This window comes from Quercus lobata, chromosome 3 (assembly GCF_001633185.2).
Source record: "Quercus lobata isolate SW786 chromosome 3, ValleyOak3.0 Primary Assembly, whole genome shotgun sequence".
In the NCBI taxonomy this organism is placed as follows: Eukaryota; Viridiplantae; Streptophyta; class Magnoliopsida; order Fagales; family Fagaceae; genus Quercus; species Quercus lobata.
The window spans coordinates 40859432-40876652 of NC_044906.1; the positions used below are offsets into that span (position 1 = coordinate 40859432).

The 17221-nt window shown below is 35.4% G+C and overlaps 2 protein-coding genes across 2 annotated transcripts; one reads left to right on the top strand and one right to left on the bottom strand.

Moving 5' to 3' along the window:
- The first annotated feature begins 1315 nt into the window (after positions 1-1315).
- LOC115980889 lies at positions 1316-2841 on the top strand. The gene is made up of 5 exons (XM_031103090.1): positions 1316-1548; positions 1749-1918; positions 2118-2247; positions 2352-2641; positions 2747-2841. The coding sequence occupies exons 1-5, from the start codon at positions 1316-1318 to the stop codon at positions 2839-2841; spliced, it is 918 nt and encodes a 305-aa protein (XP_030958950.1).
- Positions 2842-4534: 1693 nt separating this feature from the next.
- Positions 4535-7088, bottom strand: LOC115980890. Its single transcript, XM_031103091.1, has 4 exons — positions 6998-7088; positions 6079-6743; positions 5217-5859; positions 4535-4692 (listed from the first exon to the last, which is right to left on the bottom strand). Exons 1-4 carry the CDS (start codon positions 7086-7088, stop codon positions 4535-4537), a joined length of 1557 nt encoding a protein of 518 aa, XP_030958951.1.
- Between the last annotated feature and the right edge of the window lie 10133 nt (positions 7089-17221).

Sequence of the window (17221 nt, forward strand, 5' to 3'; positions counted from 1 at the left end):
TAGTGTTTAATTTGCTATGTAAATGATGTATTATTTTTGTGTTTAGTGTTTAATCTGCTATATAAATCATATATTATGTTAGTGTTTAGAATTTAATTTGCTATGTAAATCATGTATTATGTTTGTGTTTAGAGTTTAAGTTGAGATTTTTTTTTCTTTTTCTATTTGAGTTGATGCTTGTTAAGGATAATAGACCAATATGGTGTAATCTGTTGTATAAATCATATATTATGTTTGTGTTCAGTGTTTGTTGTTATTGACATTTTGTTATTGTTTTATCAATTTTGAGCATCACTGTTTTGGTTTTTATTATTAAATAAAATTTCAAGCTTATGCTGTTTGTATTTGGGTTTTTTTTTTTTTGCATAAGTAGGATAATGTTTTTCCTTTTTGGTTTGTGTGGTTATTATTATTATTATTATTAAAGCCATCAATTATACTTGTTATTATAGTTTGCTAATACGTATCTTTAATTTTTTTAGGTCATGGAAACCTCCACTAATGAACCCGCTGTCCAAACACCAATTGATACACAAGCTAATGGTGTTATTCCCACATAAGTCGAAGTTTCTGCTGCTACCCAAGCTGAAACAATTGCTGCTGCTGAGTTGCCCCTAGTTCCACCATGCAAAGTGAGTATGATAGTTCCTGTTAGTGGTACTTGTAGTGGTAGGAAAAAGTCAGTTGTTTGGGGCCATTTTGAAAAAATAAAGATAGGAGAGAGTGATACTAGTAAAACTAAGACTACTTGTAATTATTGCCAAAAATCGTATAATGCTGATAGTAAGAGTTGTGGTACTAGCAATTTGTTAGCTCATGTGCCAAATTGTCCCAAGAACCCTAATGGAGAAGATCTAGTTAAAGGGCAGAAAACATTAGCTTTTGAACCCAAAAAGGATGGAGAAGATGGGTTCCAACTTGTGTCAACCACCTTTTCTGTCGAGGCTTCTAGAAAGGCATTGGTCGAAATGATTATAATTGATGAGTTGCCTTTTAGGTGTGTCGAGGGGTATGGGTTTAAGAAATATGTAACTAACTTACAACCTAAGCTTCGTTTAAAGGATATCCTATCTCATCAAACTATGGCTAGAGATGTGATTAGGGTTTATAATAGTGAGGGAGAAAGAAGCTAAGGAAATCCTTGAAGGGTTGTTGGGTGTATCTCACTACGGACACATGGACTTCTATTCAAAATTTAAATTATATGTGTCTCACATGTCACTTTATTGATGATGCTTGGAAATTGCATAAGAGAATTTTAAATTTTTGTCAAGTTGAAGACCACAAGGGGGAGACTATAGGTAGAAAGATTGAGATGTCTTTGTGTGAGTGGGGTATTGATGGGATATTCACTTTGATAGTGGATAATGCTAGCTCAAATTTAACAACAGTTAAATTTTTGCAAAGGGTGACTAAAGATTGGAAGGGGACAGTTTTAGGAAATGAGTACATGCACATGAGGTGTTGTGCCCATATCCTAAATCTCATTGTGGGTGAGGGTTTGAAAGAGATTGATGCATCTGTTGCTAAGGTGCATGAAGCTGTGAGGTATGTGAAGTCCTCACCAATAGAAATCAAACTTTTAGGAGTTTTATGGAGAGGTTAGGTATGGAGTACAAAAGTCTTCTTTGTCTAGATGTACCTACTAAGTGAAACTCAACCTACCTTATGTTAGAAACTACTAAAAAATTTGAGAAAGTGTTCCTTCGAATGGATTTTGAAGATGATGGTTATTTGTCGTATTTTAGGACCAAGGAAGATAGTGGTGGTTTGGGATCTCCTTGTATGAGTGATTTCCAAAATTGTAGGGCATTTGTGACTTTCTTAAGGCTCTTTTATAATGCAACAAAAAAGTTCTCCGGTTCTTTGTATGTTACTTCAAATGCCTTTTATGATGAGATCTTTGTTATTCAAGAGAGTATTTCTAATTTAGTTAAATCACAAAACACTCTCTTGAAAAATACAGCCACAAACATGCAAACTAAATTTGATAAATATTGGGGGAAAGGGGAGAAAATTAATCCTCTTTTGTATGTTGCTGTAGTTCTTGATCCATGGAAAAAAATTAAGGTTTTTGAAGTTTTCTTTTTCTGAGATTTATGGGAATGCAATGGCAGAAGTGATGGTTGATAAGGTGAAAGATTTTTTGTATAAGTTGTATAATTTTTACTCTTCTATTCATTCACCAAATGTGCAAGAACAAAGTGGGAGTGAGAGGACAAAATTGGAAAGTAATGCTAGTGATCCGTATGTGACGGTTCACTCACGATATGACTGTTTCTTGCAAGTTGAGCAATTTGTAGGTTGTAGTAATGAGGTTGAAAGTATTTGGCTGAAAACTGTGATGGTAGAAAGGATGTCAATTTTGAGATATTAGGGTGGTGGAGGGACAATTGTAGTAGGTACCAAGTGTTGTCTAAAGTGGCTAAGGATTTGCTGGCTATACCTGTTTCCACTGTTACATTTGAGTCAGCATTTAGCACCAGAGGCCGCATTTTTGATCCATTTCGAAGTTCACTCTCTCCTCTCATGGTTCAAAACCTTGTAGGTTCACAAAATTGGCTTCAAGCCACAGTTCCAATTTCTCATCACCAGTCAAGGGATGATGTAGAGGCATTGGAGGAGGATTTACTTGAATTAGGTAATATGTTTAAATTCTAAACCTTATTGTCCATTAATTGTATTGAATGTCTCGTGTATTCAAGCAAAATTTAATCTATTGTGTTTATTTCCTATTCTGTTCTAGTTTTAAATCAACAACCAACAATAAGTGCAATAGCAAATACCAGTTCAAGCAAGGGTTCCACCTCTGGCAAACGATCCTTAATTATTGATGAATAATCATTGACTTGGTATGATTCTACCTTTAGCCCCTTACTTTTATAAACTTGGTTTCCTTACTAGTTGGTCTTGTATTTGGTGCTAATGTATTGTTTGTTGAATATTTTTTTGTCTATTATAGGAGGATGTTCATTTATTTTGTAAAGAAGGCAGCTTTTTGGAACATTTTGGAAGCTTTTTTTGGATATATTGCTTTTCTAACAATACTCAACTCTCAATGCTTATAGAAGAGAAATCTTAGTCCATAGGTTTTCTTTTCTATAAGTTATAAACTTATTAACTATAGAGTAGTCATTCAATGCTTTTGCAAAAGCTATTTTTTGGAAATATTTCATTATTGTAACTAATTATATTGCTGTGAACATTGTATAACTAGCAAAACTTTCTACCTTATGGTTTATTGCCCGAAAAACTTGCAATAACTACCTCTATGGTACTAAGTATATAGATCCATTAATTGGAATATTGCAGTATACTATTATTTGTTGTGATTTATTTGTTGCCGGAAATATTATTTGTTGTGATTGGTAGGTTTAGTAGGTGTTAAGCTACTAGCTTACTGCCTAGGTGTTTATTGTGTTGTTTAACAAATCACAGATGGTAAAATTAGTGTTTTTGTAGGTTGTGTTGTGCTATCTTTAGTCTATTTTGCTGTGTTTATTTTTTGTAGTTGATGTGGGAAAGTTTATACTTTATATATTTGGGTTGATATGTATTGCTTAGGTGCTTCTATTGTTTCAGAGATCACAAGTGAAAAATAAAAAATAGGCTTTTTGGTGTGTTGTGTTGTGTTATTCTGTCCAAGTTTAAATTTGTGAAAATTTGTGAGAAACTGCCTAATTATATTGGGATTGATATGTCCTGAAGGCCCAACAGATCTAGTATAGTTCATAATATAAGCTAAGCTTGTAGGCCTATTTCAAAATAAATTAAATAAAAAGAGGCCCAATTTGAAATATATAGGAAATTCAAAAAATATGAAATCATATGGTTTGTTAAACTGCCAAACTGAGTAATTGGGCTAAAAAGGCCTAGAAAAATGAAATTACAATAATTTTAACTTTGTCCAAAATTTTGGCCCAATCTGAGGCCCAGACTCGAAAAATTGACAACTCCGACCTGGCCAATTGATTATCCTAAACGTCGGATCCGACCTGAATATTTGGTCGAATACGGGTTCGAAACTTGGGAACTCGATCCAACCAGGTCGAATACAGGTCCTAAACCGACCCGGTCCGACCCGTGGACAGGCCTACTTTGCACTACCTTTTGCTTTGAATTTAATTATTGTAAGTTTTTTCAGCTAAGCATATGCCTTAGATCAGGAGGCACCAAAAGTGAAAAAGGCGTGCCTAACATGGTCCCTTGTTTTACGTACATGGCGCACACCTTACTTTCTTTTTTTTTAAGAAACAGGCCAAACTGGCCAGGCTATTTTATTGCTAGAAATTCATAAATAAAATGCTTATGAATGTCAGGAGGATTAGATTCCAACAAGACTAAAACAGGAAAAGAAAATCTCGCTGTCCGGGTTAGAGCATGAGCCAAACCATTGCCTTGCCGACGTGTGTGAGAGAAAGAAAAAAACTGTAGAGAACTAGCTGAAGACATAATGTCTTTAATCAAATGACCCACTAAAGGGTGGTGGAAACACTGATTTTTAGTTGCCACGATCAAAGTTTCAGAATCTCCTTCAAAGATAGAACTGCCCCAAGCCGAGCTCTTGAAGAAAGGTGACTGCTCTTCGCGCTGCAATTGTTTCCAGAACAACAATAGACAATGGCAGAGGGATGATCTCGGATAATGCTGCCAGAACTTCACCCAAGGAGTTTCGAACAACGACTCCGATACCTGCTACATCCAAGTCTTCAACAATACCGTCAAAATTGGTTTTCAGAGTGCTCAGGTCAAGTGGTTTCCAGATAGTTTGTTTTGGTGGTTGCTTGATGACAGGTTTGCCACGGAGCTACTAAAATTCCTAAAGGTACTGTTGTGCCAGGTTCGAGAGTTTATCCAGCGGCATCACTGCCTCTTTAACTCGGCTTTTATTTCGGCGAGTCCATAAAAACCAGAAATCGTGTAGAATAGCTCTGCTCCTCGTGAGTTCTGTAACGCCAACCCGAAAAGATCAACAAAAGATAATAATAGGGGTGACATAGCTCGCAACTCCTCAAAACATTTTCCCCAAACCAGGCCGATATTTTCACAACTCCAGAGAGCATGAAACACAGTTTCGAGCTCTTTACTGCAGCTGGAATAGGTGGGTGATTGAACAACCTTTCGCTTCACTAGATTATCCAAAGTAGGGAGAGAATTTGTGCAAGCTCACCACGCAAAAGTTTTTATCTTGTTTGGGACTTTCAGTTTCCACAAACCAGTCCAGAATTTTTTGTTTTCCCCAGAGTCTAAAGACGAAGCCAGCTCACTGTTTTCCATTTCTCGAAGAAGTTGGTAGCCCGTCTTAACTGAATATTTCCCATCCCTTGTCTTTGGCCAGATTAAAATGTCTTCTTGAGGGGTGATACATACAGGGATAGACTTTATTTTCTGAGCTTCAAAAGGAGAAAAATATTGATCTATCAACACCCCATTCCACCAACCCGAATTTTCCTCAAAGAGGTCAGCCACAACGGCATTTGCTGGTATATCCGAGATTTGGGAAGAGATCTTACCTGAAGCCGCACCTCGCAGCCAACAATCAGAATATATACGGGTAGTAAGCCCATTACAGATTCTCCACCTGGCCCTTGCAGCCACTACTTTACGAGCACTCAAAATACTGCGCCATGCGTAGGAGCCCGACTTGACTTGAGCTGAAAAAATGTCACCTAAAGGGAAAAACTTTGCCCTAAACACCCGATAGAAGAGGGACTCCTTATCATGAATCAATCTCCAAACTTGCTTTGCTAACATGGCTTCATTGAATTTGCTTAACTCTTTAAAGTTCATCCCACCTTCACTCTTGGATAGATAAAGAGTTTCCCACTTCTTCCAATGGATCTTCCTCCTCTTGCCACACTACCACCAAAAGAAATTTTTAATCATAACCTCAATATCGTGGCAAGGACTCATGGGCAACTTGAAACAACTCATCGCAAAGGTTGGAATGGCCTGAACAATGGCTTTCAATAAGACTTCTCTCCCCGCTTGTGACAAGAGTTTATCTTTCCACCCTTAAAGTTTACCCCAAATCCTTTCCTTAATATACATTAAGCTCTCCTTTTTATTTCTACCCACAATTGCTGAAAGTCCTAAGTATTTTTCATACTCCTTTATTTTTGGAACACCCAAGAAATCTTTCAAAGCATTTTTAGTGTTATCAGAAACCGACTTCCCAAAAAATAAGTTTGTCTTTAGGCCATTCACCTTCTGCCCTAAAGCCTTTTCATACATAGATAAAATAGCTTGGATAGTTTGCACATCACCCATCTTTGCTCGACAAAAGATCAAACTATCATCAGCGAAAAAAAGATAAGAGATTTGCAGGACATACTTACATAAAGAGAAACCTCTAAGATCACCAGCAGCCACAGATTTTTGGAGCAATCCATTAGGTCCTTCAGAGCAAAGCATAAATAAGTAGGGGTATAAGGGATCTCCCTGCCTAATCCCTCTTGTTGGTTGAATATTCCCCTGTGGTTCGCCATTAACTAGAATGGAATAAGAGATAGTTTTCACCGTAGAAATCACCATCCCTACCCATTTTTCATGAAAGCCCAACTTGAACATTAAACTCTCAAGGAAGATCCATTCTACCCTATCATAGGCCTTACTCATATCCAACTTCATAGCCATGTACCCCTCTTTGCCTAATTTCTTCATCTTCATACGGTATAGTGTTTCAAAGGCAACTAGGATATTATCCGAAATTGCTTTATCTGATTGGAAAGCACTCTGTGATTCTGATACAACATATGGTAACAAGCTTTTCAACCAATTAGCTAACACTTTGGATATTAATTATAAAGAATATTAAAAAGGGAAATAGGTCTAAATTCAGTAACTCTTTCAGGGCTTTTTGATATTGGAACAAGAGTAATATAAGTATGATTTAAGCTAGCTGGGATAGTACCTGAATTTAGGCAAGACAGCACTGCACAAGATACATCATCACCAATGGAGCTCCAATAGCGCTAATAAAAAATGGGGGGCATGCCATCTAGACCCGGAGCCTTCAAGGGTGCCATTTGCTTTAAGGCAACTTCAACTTCCTGCCTTGTAAAAACCCTCAGCAACTCTGTATTCATTGATTTGGTCACAACTTGAGAGATTGACCCAAGAAAATCATCTAGTTGGCTCAGGTTGTAGGTTGAAAATAGCTCTCTGAAATATTCAATGAAAAGGCCTGCAACTATGGCGCACACCTTACTTTAGTGTACGTGAGGAACACTTTTTTATTTTTTTTTTACAATTTGCCATATTAACAATTGTTATACATATAAATATAAATATATATATATATATATATATATTTATCACTTATGACAGATTGCTTGCTTTTATATTCATACAACACTTGAAATACCAAATATATCAAAACAAATCATTAAGATTAAAGGAATATAGATGTCACAGACTCACAGGTATTGGATTGCCATGACACATGAGCTGGCATGCATTTAATTAGAAACTAGTCGCTAACCCATGCGATACATGGGAAAATTATTGACTATGAAAAAAAAATCCAACAATGAATGAAGAATTTAAGTTATCACTTATTCAATGTTGTTGACAGTGCTAAACAGTCTTAAAAATCTAAGACAAACCCATGAAATGGATTTGAAATTTGTTCACATAGAAAGAAAGCCTTACGTGAAAAAATATATTAAATTAGTATAAATAAATAAAAAATTAACTAAAATAGTCCAATTTAAAAGGTTTTGAAATAATAATAGTCCAATTCAAAATATAAATAAATATATTAAATTAGTACAAATATAAAAATTAATTAAAATAGTCCAATTTAATATAGAGACATATATTTCTTTATATATTATTGGTCAAAATTCATATAATTTTTTTAAGATGTTTTAAATAATATATCAATACCAGACCCAAATCTTTACCCAATAATAATAATAACAACTACATTTTCTAGAATATTACAATTATAATATGAACCTAAAAATAATGAAAAAAAAAAAAAATTACAAAGAAGAAGAATAGGTTGACAAAAAAAGAAGAGAGAAACATGACATACATATTACATGGTGGAATGGAGGGTCTCAAAATTGAAATGAAATGTGGCTTGGTTTTTAGACCTGGTAAAGAAAGAGGTTCAAGGTTTTTAAGGTTGGACCTGGGTTTGACTGAGGTCGAACCACAATAATGTCATATATAATTAATTTAGTAATTAATTAATATGAAATAAATAAAATAAATATATATAAATTAACGATCTTGATTTAAAATTTAAAATATCCGAAGATAGTCAAGTATAAAGGAGACTTAAAAGTGAGTTCCAGTTAGCTCAACTAGTAAAGTTTCTGATGGTTGAATAAGAGATCTGGGGTTCAATTTCCACCTACACCAAAAACTGATTAGTGTCTTTTTTTTTCTTTTTTTTTAGAAGGTATTGATTGATGTCTTGGTATGATGATAAAGAACTATCATCAAGAGCGGATGTTATGATTGAAAAATCTCTAAAAAAGGAGGCTTAAAAACAAAATGATATTTCTAGCAATTTATTATAGACTAAAAAAAAATATTTACCATTTGAAATATTTTTTAGTGCAATAGTCAATATAAAAATATCTTTAACATCGAATATGATTATAACTTTATGCCATTAAAATATTTGAACTCTTTATTATTGGCAAGTGACAAGTACGACTACAAATAAATAAAAAATAAAGAAATCTAAATAGCTTAGCTGTAAACCATTTTGACCATGGCTTTTAAGACGAATGGTCAGTACAGTAACCATGTTAGGATAAAACCAAAAATTCAAACCCTCACCTCTTTCTCAAAAACAAACGACCCATGTTCTGCAAAACTCACTATCTCTGACCAAAATCACAAGGTAAAGTATCATCTAGTCCACGGTGAAGCTAAAACCGTGAAGAACAAAGTCCATGGTGGAGCTGTGACTTTAGATCTGGTTATTTCAAGCATTCTTCTTCCTCTACTTAATCATGGGTGGAGTCAATAAAAAAAAAAAAAAAAAAATTGACTTCTCACCTCATCTATCTCTCTTTTCATCCTCTTACAGCAAAGGAGGGTGTTGTAATGGAAGCGGTTGTGATTTGTGGATTTGGCTTGTGTTTGTGATTTATGAGTTTGGTTTGTGCTAGTTGTGTACTATGTTTGGAGAAATTTATGAGATGAAGAGGAAGATGACGAAGAGAGAGATGGGATTATTTTGGTTTTGGTGATTTATAGGCTCATGATATAGAGGGAGATGGGGATGAAAGGAAGAGAAAGAGTTGATTGATTTTTTTTTTGGAAAGGAGAAGGAGATTGGTGGAGAGTTTTTTTGAAAAAGTATCGGGTGAAGAAATAGTAAGAAATAGTTTTTCCAACAATCTCGTATTGGAAGGTTGACTACTTATCATGTCGTCTTCGTCTTTGCCATCATCTCTTTCAATTCTCTGTTTCTTCTGAACCTTCATGCTTCCTACCATGGCTTCAATTTGCTCGGTCTAAGGAAGGAGATCGACCTTTGTTCTAAGGAAGAAGTCTATTGAGTGCGTACATTTTGGAGAAAGAGCTGAACCTTCATGCTTCCTACCATGGCTTCAATTTGCTCGATCTGAGGAAGGAGATCGACCTATGTTCTGAGGAAAAAGATGATTGTTGAAGGCGTGCATTTTGGAGAAAGAGAAGGCAGAGCATCGGGTTCGGGTTTTAGAAAAGTTTTATTATGCTTTTTTTTTAAATATTTGTGCTGACGTGGAAAATTGTGGAAGTTTCAAAAGTTTCAGTTTTATATAGATATATATATATATATTGATAACTCATAGTCATAGGCACTTTGGAATTTATATCTCTCAATCACACAAGTCATATTGATATTTTCAATTTTCTCGTAGTATTTGAACTTTGGGATTCATCAAACGTATTACATATTTTTCCAAACAAAACACAGTGATATCGACAGTCAATGGAACTGCCGAAATTGTTCATATGCAAATTGGAACTTCAATTCAGATATTTCTTTAAAGCTTTAGCTTAAAAGAGAACCAAAAAAAAAAAAAAAAAATTGAAAAGATATGTGCCTAATGTTTCTTCGCCAATTTGAAAGCTAGGTAGGTTTGCCTACACTATGTGCTAAGGTTTTCTACTTTCTTATTAAAGAATATAAAACTGTCCCTTTTATTTTTAGTCTTTATAGTTGAGATCAATTGAAAATCATACGTAATGTCAATGATTTTCCATTCTTGTGAAACATGTTCAAGTACTATATAAAGTTTTAAATACTTCTCTCCTTTTACAATCAAACATTCCTCTTCTCCCATGTACTAGTCCCCTTCCCCCCCCCCCCTCCCTTTTCTTTCCCTCTCTATTGCTTTACTATTTTATCATAGGAAATAACAAAAACCACATCACCATCTCCACAGCCTTCGATTGGTTTTGTTAGAAATACTGAATGAATATTATTGTATTTCTCGGAGAACAAAATATACATGAGTGCTTTTATATAGGAGACAGAGTATGTAGTACAAGTATGTGTGCTATACAAGCAAACAAGGTAGGCCTAAAGCCCACAACCCTATTACACATTAACAGCCCCCCTTAAACTCAAGGTGGATGTGAGACCAACTTGAGGTTGTCAACCAAAGCACGAAGGTGTCCCTTAGGGTGTGACTTGGTGAAAATATCTGCAAGTTGATCTTTAGAGGAGATAGAGAATAGCTTGAAAGCACCATGGACAAGATGATAATGGATAAAATAACAATCGATCTCGATGTGTCTAGTCCGTTCATGGAAGACATCATTGTGAGCAATATGAATGGCACTCTAGTTGTCACAATAAAGACAAGTAACAGAGGATATGGACACACTCAAGTCCTTAAGAAGCCATCGTAGCCAAAGGAGTCTCCTCTTGTTCTCCATGCATTCTTTGGTGCTAATTGGGCAGGAGATCATTGTCACCCTCTCTTTACGGACGATTGGTTGGCAGCCTAGTTTATCTCACTATCACTTGTCTAGACATTTCCTATGTTGTTCACCAGGTGAGCTAGTATCTACCTACTCCACGATTGACTCACTATTCTGTTGTTCTGCGCATTCTTCAATGCCTGAAAGGCACTCTCTTCCATGGCCTTTTCTACTCTAATACCATGTTAAATATTAGCTCTAATACCATGTTAGAAATACTGAATGAATATTATTATATTTCTCAGAGAATAAAATATACATGAGTGCCTTTATATAGGAGACAGAGTGTGTAGTACAAGTATGTGTGCTATATAAGCAAACAAGGTGAGCCTAAAGCCCATAGCCCTATTACACGTTAATAGGTTTGCTAACAATTCCAACCTACTTTAGAACTAACTCTAATAAGTTTAAGCTCAATGTTAAACACTACTGTTTTTTTGGAAATAAAACAAAATACTGATGGGCCTTTCCTCACTAACTCTCGCAAACACTCACACACTACATAGTGTATAGAAGAGACTCACACTCACAAATTAAATAAAGGGAGAGAGAGTGTGGAAAGGGAAGAGTTAGAACTTTTTAAAGCTTTGTATTTCTCTTCAACTCTTGCGAACTTGACGGATAAATGGGTTTATATAGTACACCATCCAACCTTTAACTCTCACTACATTTATTTTTCAAACTCTTACATTCATAAATCCCACACATAACTTCAATAAACCTCCCACTACATTAAATTATGAAACCCACACTTATTTATGAAAGATTAATTAAAAACAAGTTTGACTTCTAACATCCCCCTTAAACTTGTTTTCTTGATTACTCCAAGTAAGGCTTGCAGCTTGTTGAAGGTGTCATACTTGAATGGTTTAGTGAGTATATCTGCAACCTGATCATGTGACTTCACGAAATCAAGATGAACTTCCTTTCTTGCAATACATTCTCAATTAAAATGATACCTTGGGTCGATGTGCTTGCTTTAGTCATGAAAAACTGGATTCTTTGCAAGAGCTAGTGCTAACTTATTGTCCACAAATATCTTCGTAGCTTCTTCTTGAAACATCTGCAACTCTTTCAATAAACTTCTAAGCCAAATTGCATGACAAACACTAGAGGTAACAACAACGTACTCAGCTTCACAACTGGAAAGCGTCACAATTGGCTGCTTTTTGGACATCCATGTAAATGCAATATCACCCATATTGAATACAAAACTAGTAGTACTCTTTCTATCATCCTTGTCTCCAGCCCAATCAATATCACTGTAGCCAACAAGTTTGAAATCCTTAGAGGGTGAATACAACAGTCCATAATCCAGTGTACCTTTTAAATAGCGAAGAATTCTCTTGGCAGTCTTCAAATGAGTCATCGTCGGTGCTTCCATGTAACGACCAACTAGTTCAACGCCAAAAAGAATGTCTAGTCTTGTGCATGTTAGATACCTTAGACTTCCAACCAAACTCTTGAAGAATGTTGGATTAACCTTCTCTTCATCGTCATGCTTTGACAATTTCACTCCACATTCTACAGGGGTGCTAACTGGGTTGGAATTTAACATCTCAAACTTCTCAAGAATATCCTTTGCATAACCTTCTTGGGAAATAAAAATCTCATACTCCATCTGCTTCACTTCAATGCCCAGATAATAGGCCATAAGTCCAATATCTATCATTTCAAACTCCTTAGTCATTGCTTTCTTGAAGTCTTCAAACATACTTGGACTGATGCCTGTAAAAATCAAATCATCTACATTCAGACAAACAATTAAGATATCTCCATTTTTATGCACCTTACAATAAAGCGTATGTTCATGTGGGCATTTAAAAAACCCATTAACCTGGAAGTATTTTTCAATTCTATTATTCCAAGCTCTTGGTGCCTATTTCAGGCCATATAGAGCTTTCTTCAACTTCAAAACTTTATCTTTTTACCCCTCTACAACATAGCCTATAGGCTACTCAACGTAAAGTTCTTCCTCAAAGTAGCCATTCAAAAATGCGGATTTTACATCCATTTGAAAAATTCTCCATTGATTCTGAGCTGCTAAAGAAATTAGCAATCATATAGTTTCCAAACAAGCAACTGGGGCAAATAACTCATCATATTCAATACCTTGTCGTTGACTATAGCCTTTCACCACCAATCTTGCTTTGTATCTCTCTACCTCTCCTTTTGCATTCTTCTTCAACTTGTACACCCATTTTACACCAATTGTCTTCTTTCCAGTTGGAAGAGTTGCAAGTTCCATGTATCATTCTTCTTTATTGCCTTGATCTCTTCGTCCATGGCATTTCTCCATTTTTTGTCTCGCACCACTTCTTCAAATCTTGTAGGCTCATAATCAGTAAACAAACAAAAAAGAGTTACACCATCTGTAATCTCTGTTGAATCATAAAGATCTTGGAAACTTCTCATTTTTCTTGCTCTTTCACCAGGACTTCCTTCTATTAAAGATAATGATGAAGGACTATCATGAATGGGAGATGATGCTGCTAGTGATGGAGTGATAGGCTCTTCGTAAACTTCATTCCCTTGATCTTCCTCTTCAGATAGAGGAAAGAAATCATACTTCTCCTCTTCTTGGGTGCTCTAAGCCCATATGCCTTCTTCGTCGAATTCCACATCTCAACTAATAATGACTTTTCCAATGCTCGGATTATAGAGCTTATAGCCCTTAGAGCTTGGATCATATCCAATGAACACATACTTCTTGCTTTTATCATCTAGCTTGGATCTCTCTTGCTTTTGAAGGTTTGCACATGAAAAATAATCTGAAATATATTCAAATTCTTTCATGTGCAAATCTTTAAACTCGCCTCTCAATGTTTGAAGGCAAACTTTCTTCACTTTATCAACTCCCGTTAGAGAGTTTTTAAGAATCTCCCATGCTTGCTTGGGTGAAGTTACAGTTGCAACTTTCTCAAACATGTTTTCATCCAAACCTTGATAGATCAATGTAAGAGCTTGTTGATCTTTCTTCCAAGCCTTTTGCAAGGCTTCCTTTTGGTTTTGGGTCAAATATTCTTCATCTTGTGACTCCACATAACCTTTCTCCACAATCTCCCACGCATCTTGGGATCTAAGCAACGCCTTCATTCGGATACTCCAATTTTCAAAGTTTTGTTTGGTAAGTCGAGGAAATTAGAATGACACCATCCCATTAGCAATAGCCATTCTCACCACGAACCGATTGGCTCTAATACCACTTTGTTGGAAATAAAACAAAATACTGATGGGCCTTTCCTCACTTACTCTCATAAACACTCACACACTACTTAGTGTATAGAAGAAACTCATACTCACAAATTAAATAAATGTAGTGAGAGTTAAAGGTTGGATGGTGTACTATATAAACCCATTCATCCGTCAAGTTCTAAGCAAGAGTTGAAGAGAAATACAAAGCTTTAAAGAGTTCTAACTCTTCCCACTCCACTCTCTCTCCCTTTATTTAATTTGTGAGTGTGAGTCTCTTCTATACACTAAGTAGTGTGTGAGTGTTTGTAAGAGTAAGTGAGGAAAGTCCCATCAGTATTTTGTTTTATTTCCAACAAAGTGGTATTAGAGCCAATCGATTCGTGGTGAGAATTGCTTTTGCTAATGGGATGGTGTCGTTCCAATTTCCTCAACTTACCAAACAAAACTTTGAAAATTGGAGTATTCAAATGAAGGCGTTGCTTAGATCCCAAGATGCGTGGGAGATTGTGGAGAAAGGTTATATGGAGTCACAAGATGAAGAATATTTGACCCAAAACCAAAAGGAAGCCTTGCAAAAGGCTCGGAAGAAAGATCAACAAGCTCTTACATTGATCTATCAAGGTTTGGATGAAACCATGTTCGAGAAAGTTGCAATTGTAACTTCACCCAAGCAAGCATGGTAGATTCTAAAAAACTCTCTAATGGGAGTTGATAAAGTGAAGAAAGTTTGCCTTCAAACATTGAGAGGCGAGTTTAAAGATTTGCACATGAAAGAATCTGAATATATTTCAGATTATTTTCAAGGGTGTTGGCAATTGTAAATCAATTGACGAGATATGGTGAGAACTTAGATGATGTGCGTGTGGTAGAAAAAATCCTACGATCATTAACTTCTAAGTTTGACTATATCGTTGTGGCGATTGAGGAATCAAAAGACTTGGAGTCAGTGACCATTAACTAGCCCATGGGATCATTACAAGCCCATGAAGAAAGGCTCAATAAGAAGAAGCAAGAGCCTTTGGAGCAAGTCCTACAAGCAAAGCTCACCTTGAATGAGAAAGGCTGGAGTGAAAGTAGCCATAGAGGCCAAGGACGTGAATGTGGTAGAGGGAGAGGATCTAGAGGAAGGAATGGTCAAAACTCTCCCAATTATGAAGAGAGGGGTCATAGTTCACAATCCACAAGAGATCGTGGAAGAGGAAGTTTCTCCAGACCATATAGAAGAAGGTACGATAAGTATAATATCAAATGTTATAATGTCAAAAGTATGGGCATTATGCTTCTAAATGTAAAAATGCCACTAACACTGTTGAGGAGAAAGCTAACTATGTTGAAGATAAGAATGAAGAAGTGGAGTTGACTTTGTTGTTGGCATACAAAGGAGAAGACAAAGAAGAAAATGGTGTGTGGTGTCTTTGCTCTAATACCACTTTGTTGAAAATAAAACAAAATACTGATGAGTCTTTCCTCACTTACTCACACACTACTTAGTGTATAAAAGAGACTCACACTCACAAATTAAATAAAGGGAGAGAGAGTGGAGAGGGAAGAGTTAGAACTCTTTAAAGTTTTGTATTTCTCTTCAACTCTTGCTTAGAACTTGATGGATGAATGGGTTTATATAGTACACCATCCAACATTTAACTCACTACATTTATTTTTCTAACTCTTACATTCATAAATCCCACACATAACTTCAATAAACCTCCCACTACATTAACTTATGAAACCCACACTTATTTATGAAAGATTAATTAAAAACAAGTTTAACTTCTAACATGTTCTAATAAGTATAAAAAATGAATCATACCTAGCAACAAAAAGTATTTGTTTAGAGTATCATATTTAATTGTACTGAGATCAAAGTTACTTACTACGACAATCTCTGAGCGACTGTCTTCCTAGGAACTTTATTCTCAAGAGACATATTGCAGGGTTTGGCTGTTAGAGATGATTCAACAAGTATCATTAATTACTATTAATTTATTATAATATTTGACTATAAGTTTTTGGTGATTCATTACTCGATGGCTATGAGTTGAATAAATAGATATAACTGCACTGTTGCAAAGCTTAAATTGCAACTTGTAGGCAGTGGAAGAGCCAGAATTTTAGTTCAGGGGGCAAAATTAATTTGAAATTATTAATAAATATTTATAACAAAATAAATATACAATTGTAAATAAGTAAAAACTTACTAACTCAACTATTGTGAAAATTATTGCGTTTCTTACCATTTAAATAAATTAAATAAAAAATAAAAGGCAAAAGTGTTATGAATCTGTGACAGTATATTAGTGAGAAAGTAAAAAGGTGGGACAAATCAAAGCTAAAACTTCTTTTTGACTTGTTAACTTTGCTGTGTCTAAATAAAAAATAAAAATTAAAAAAATTAAAAAGATTTTGACATTTCAGGTAAACTCCTTGCTCTCTTTGTTACATTGCCATGTTCTTTTACTTTTTTTGAGGAAGACTGTGTCAATTTTTGGTTCCTTTTACTGAGTGTTGTTTTTATTTTCCTATGTTAATGAATTAGAGAGGGCAAGCTTTTCTCATATGCCTATAGCTAAGACAATTTCAGAGGAGTCAGGGGGGCAGTTGCCCCCTCTTGACCCCCCTGGCTCCACCCCTGCTTGTAGCACCTTTGGGGTACTTACTGATGCAACTACTTAAAACAACTTTCTCCCAATTCTATCACCTACTAGTACCACTACCAATCTAATTATTACAGCCAAATTGTGATGGTAAATAACCTAAAAATTCATATTAAGCAAAAAGGGGATTTTAATTTTTTTTTTTTAATTTTTAGAAAAAATGCAAAAAAGTACTATTATATATGTTGGGAAAATTAGTCCCGGCTTATAAAGAATTAACTAATTTTATATTGTAGACACCTCATTTTATACCTCTTATGACTCGTGCCCCCATTCTCCAATTACAATATCATTAGAAGGGTTTAGGACTAATCTAGGGCCTAGCCAAAGGTACTTTTTTGTTGAAGGATGTTTTTGAAAAATAAAACCTTGCCTAAACCCTAAGCAGGCGTACATAGGCTTGACCATATGCACGCGTACTTAAATCATGC

Coding starts and splice junctions, on each gene's coding strand:
- LOC115980889 (XM_031103090.1), top strand. CDS start 1,316: ATGTCTTTGTGTGAGTGGGGTATTGATGGGATATTCACTTTGATAGTG. Junction 2,248..2,351: donor GAAAGTAATGCTAGTGATCC/GTATGTGACGGT, acceptor CTGTGATGGTAG/AAAGGATGTCAATTTTGAGA. Junction 2,642..2,746: donor GGAGGATTTACTTGAATTAG/GTAATATGTTTA, acceptor ATTCTGTTCTAG/TTTTAAATCAACAACCAACA.
- LOC115980890 (XM_031103091.1), bottom strand. CDS start 7,088: ATGAATACAGAGTTGCTGAGGGTTTTTACAAGGCAGGAAGTTGAAGTT. Junction 6,744..6,997: donor GAAGGCTCCGGGTCTAGATG/GCATGCCCCCCA, acceptor ATGTTGTATCAG/AATCACAGAGTGCTTTCCAA. Junction 5,860..6,078: donor ACTTAGGACTTTCAGCAATT/GTGGGTAGAAAT, acceptor TTTTGGTGGTAG/TGTGGCAAGAGGAGGAAGAT.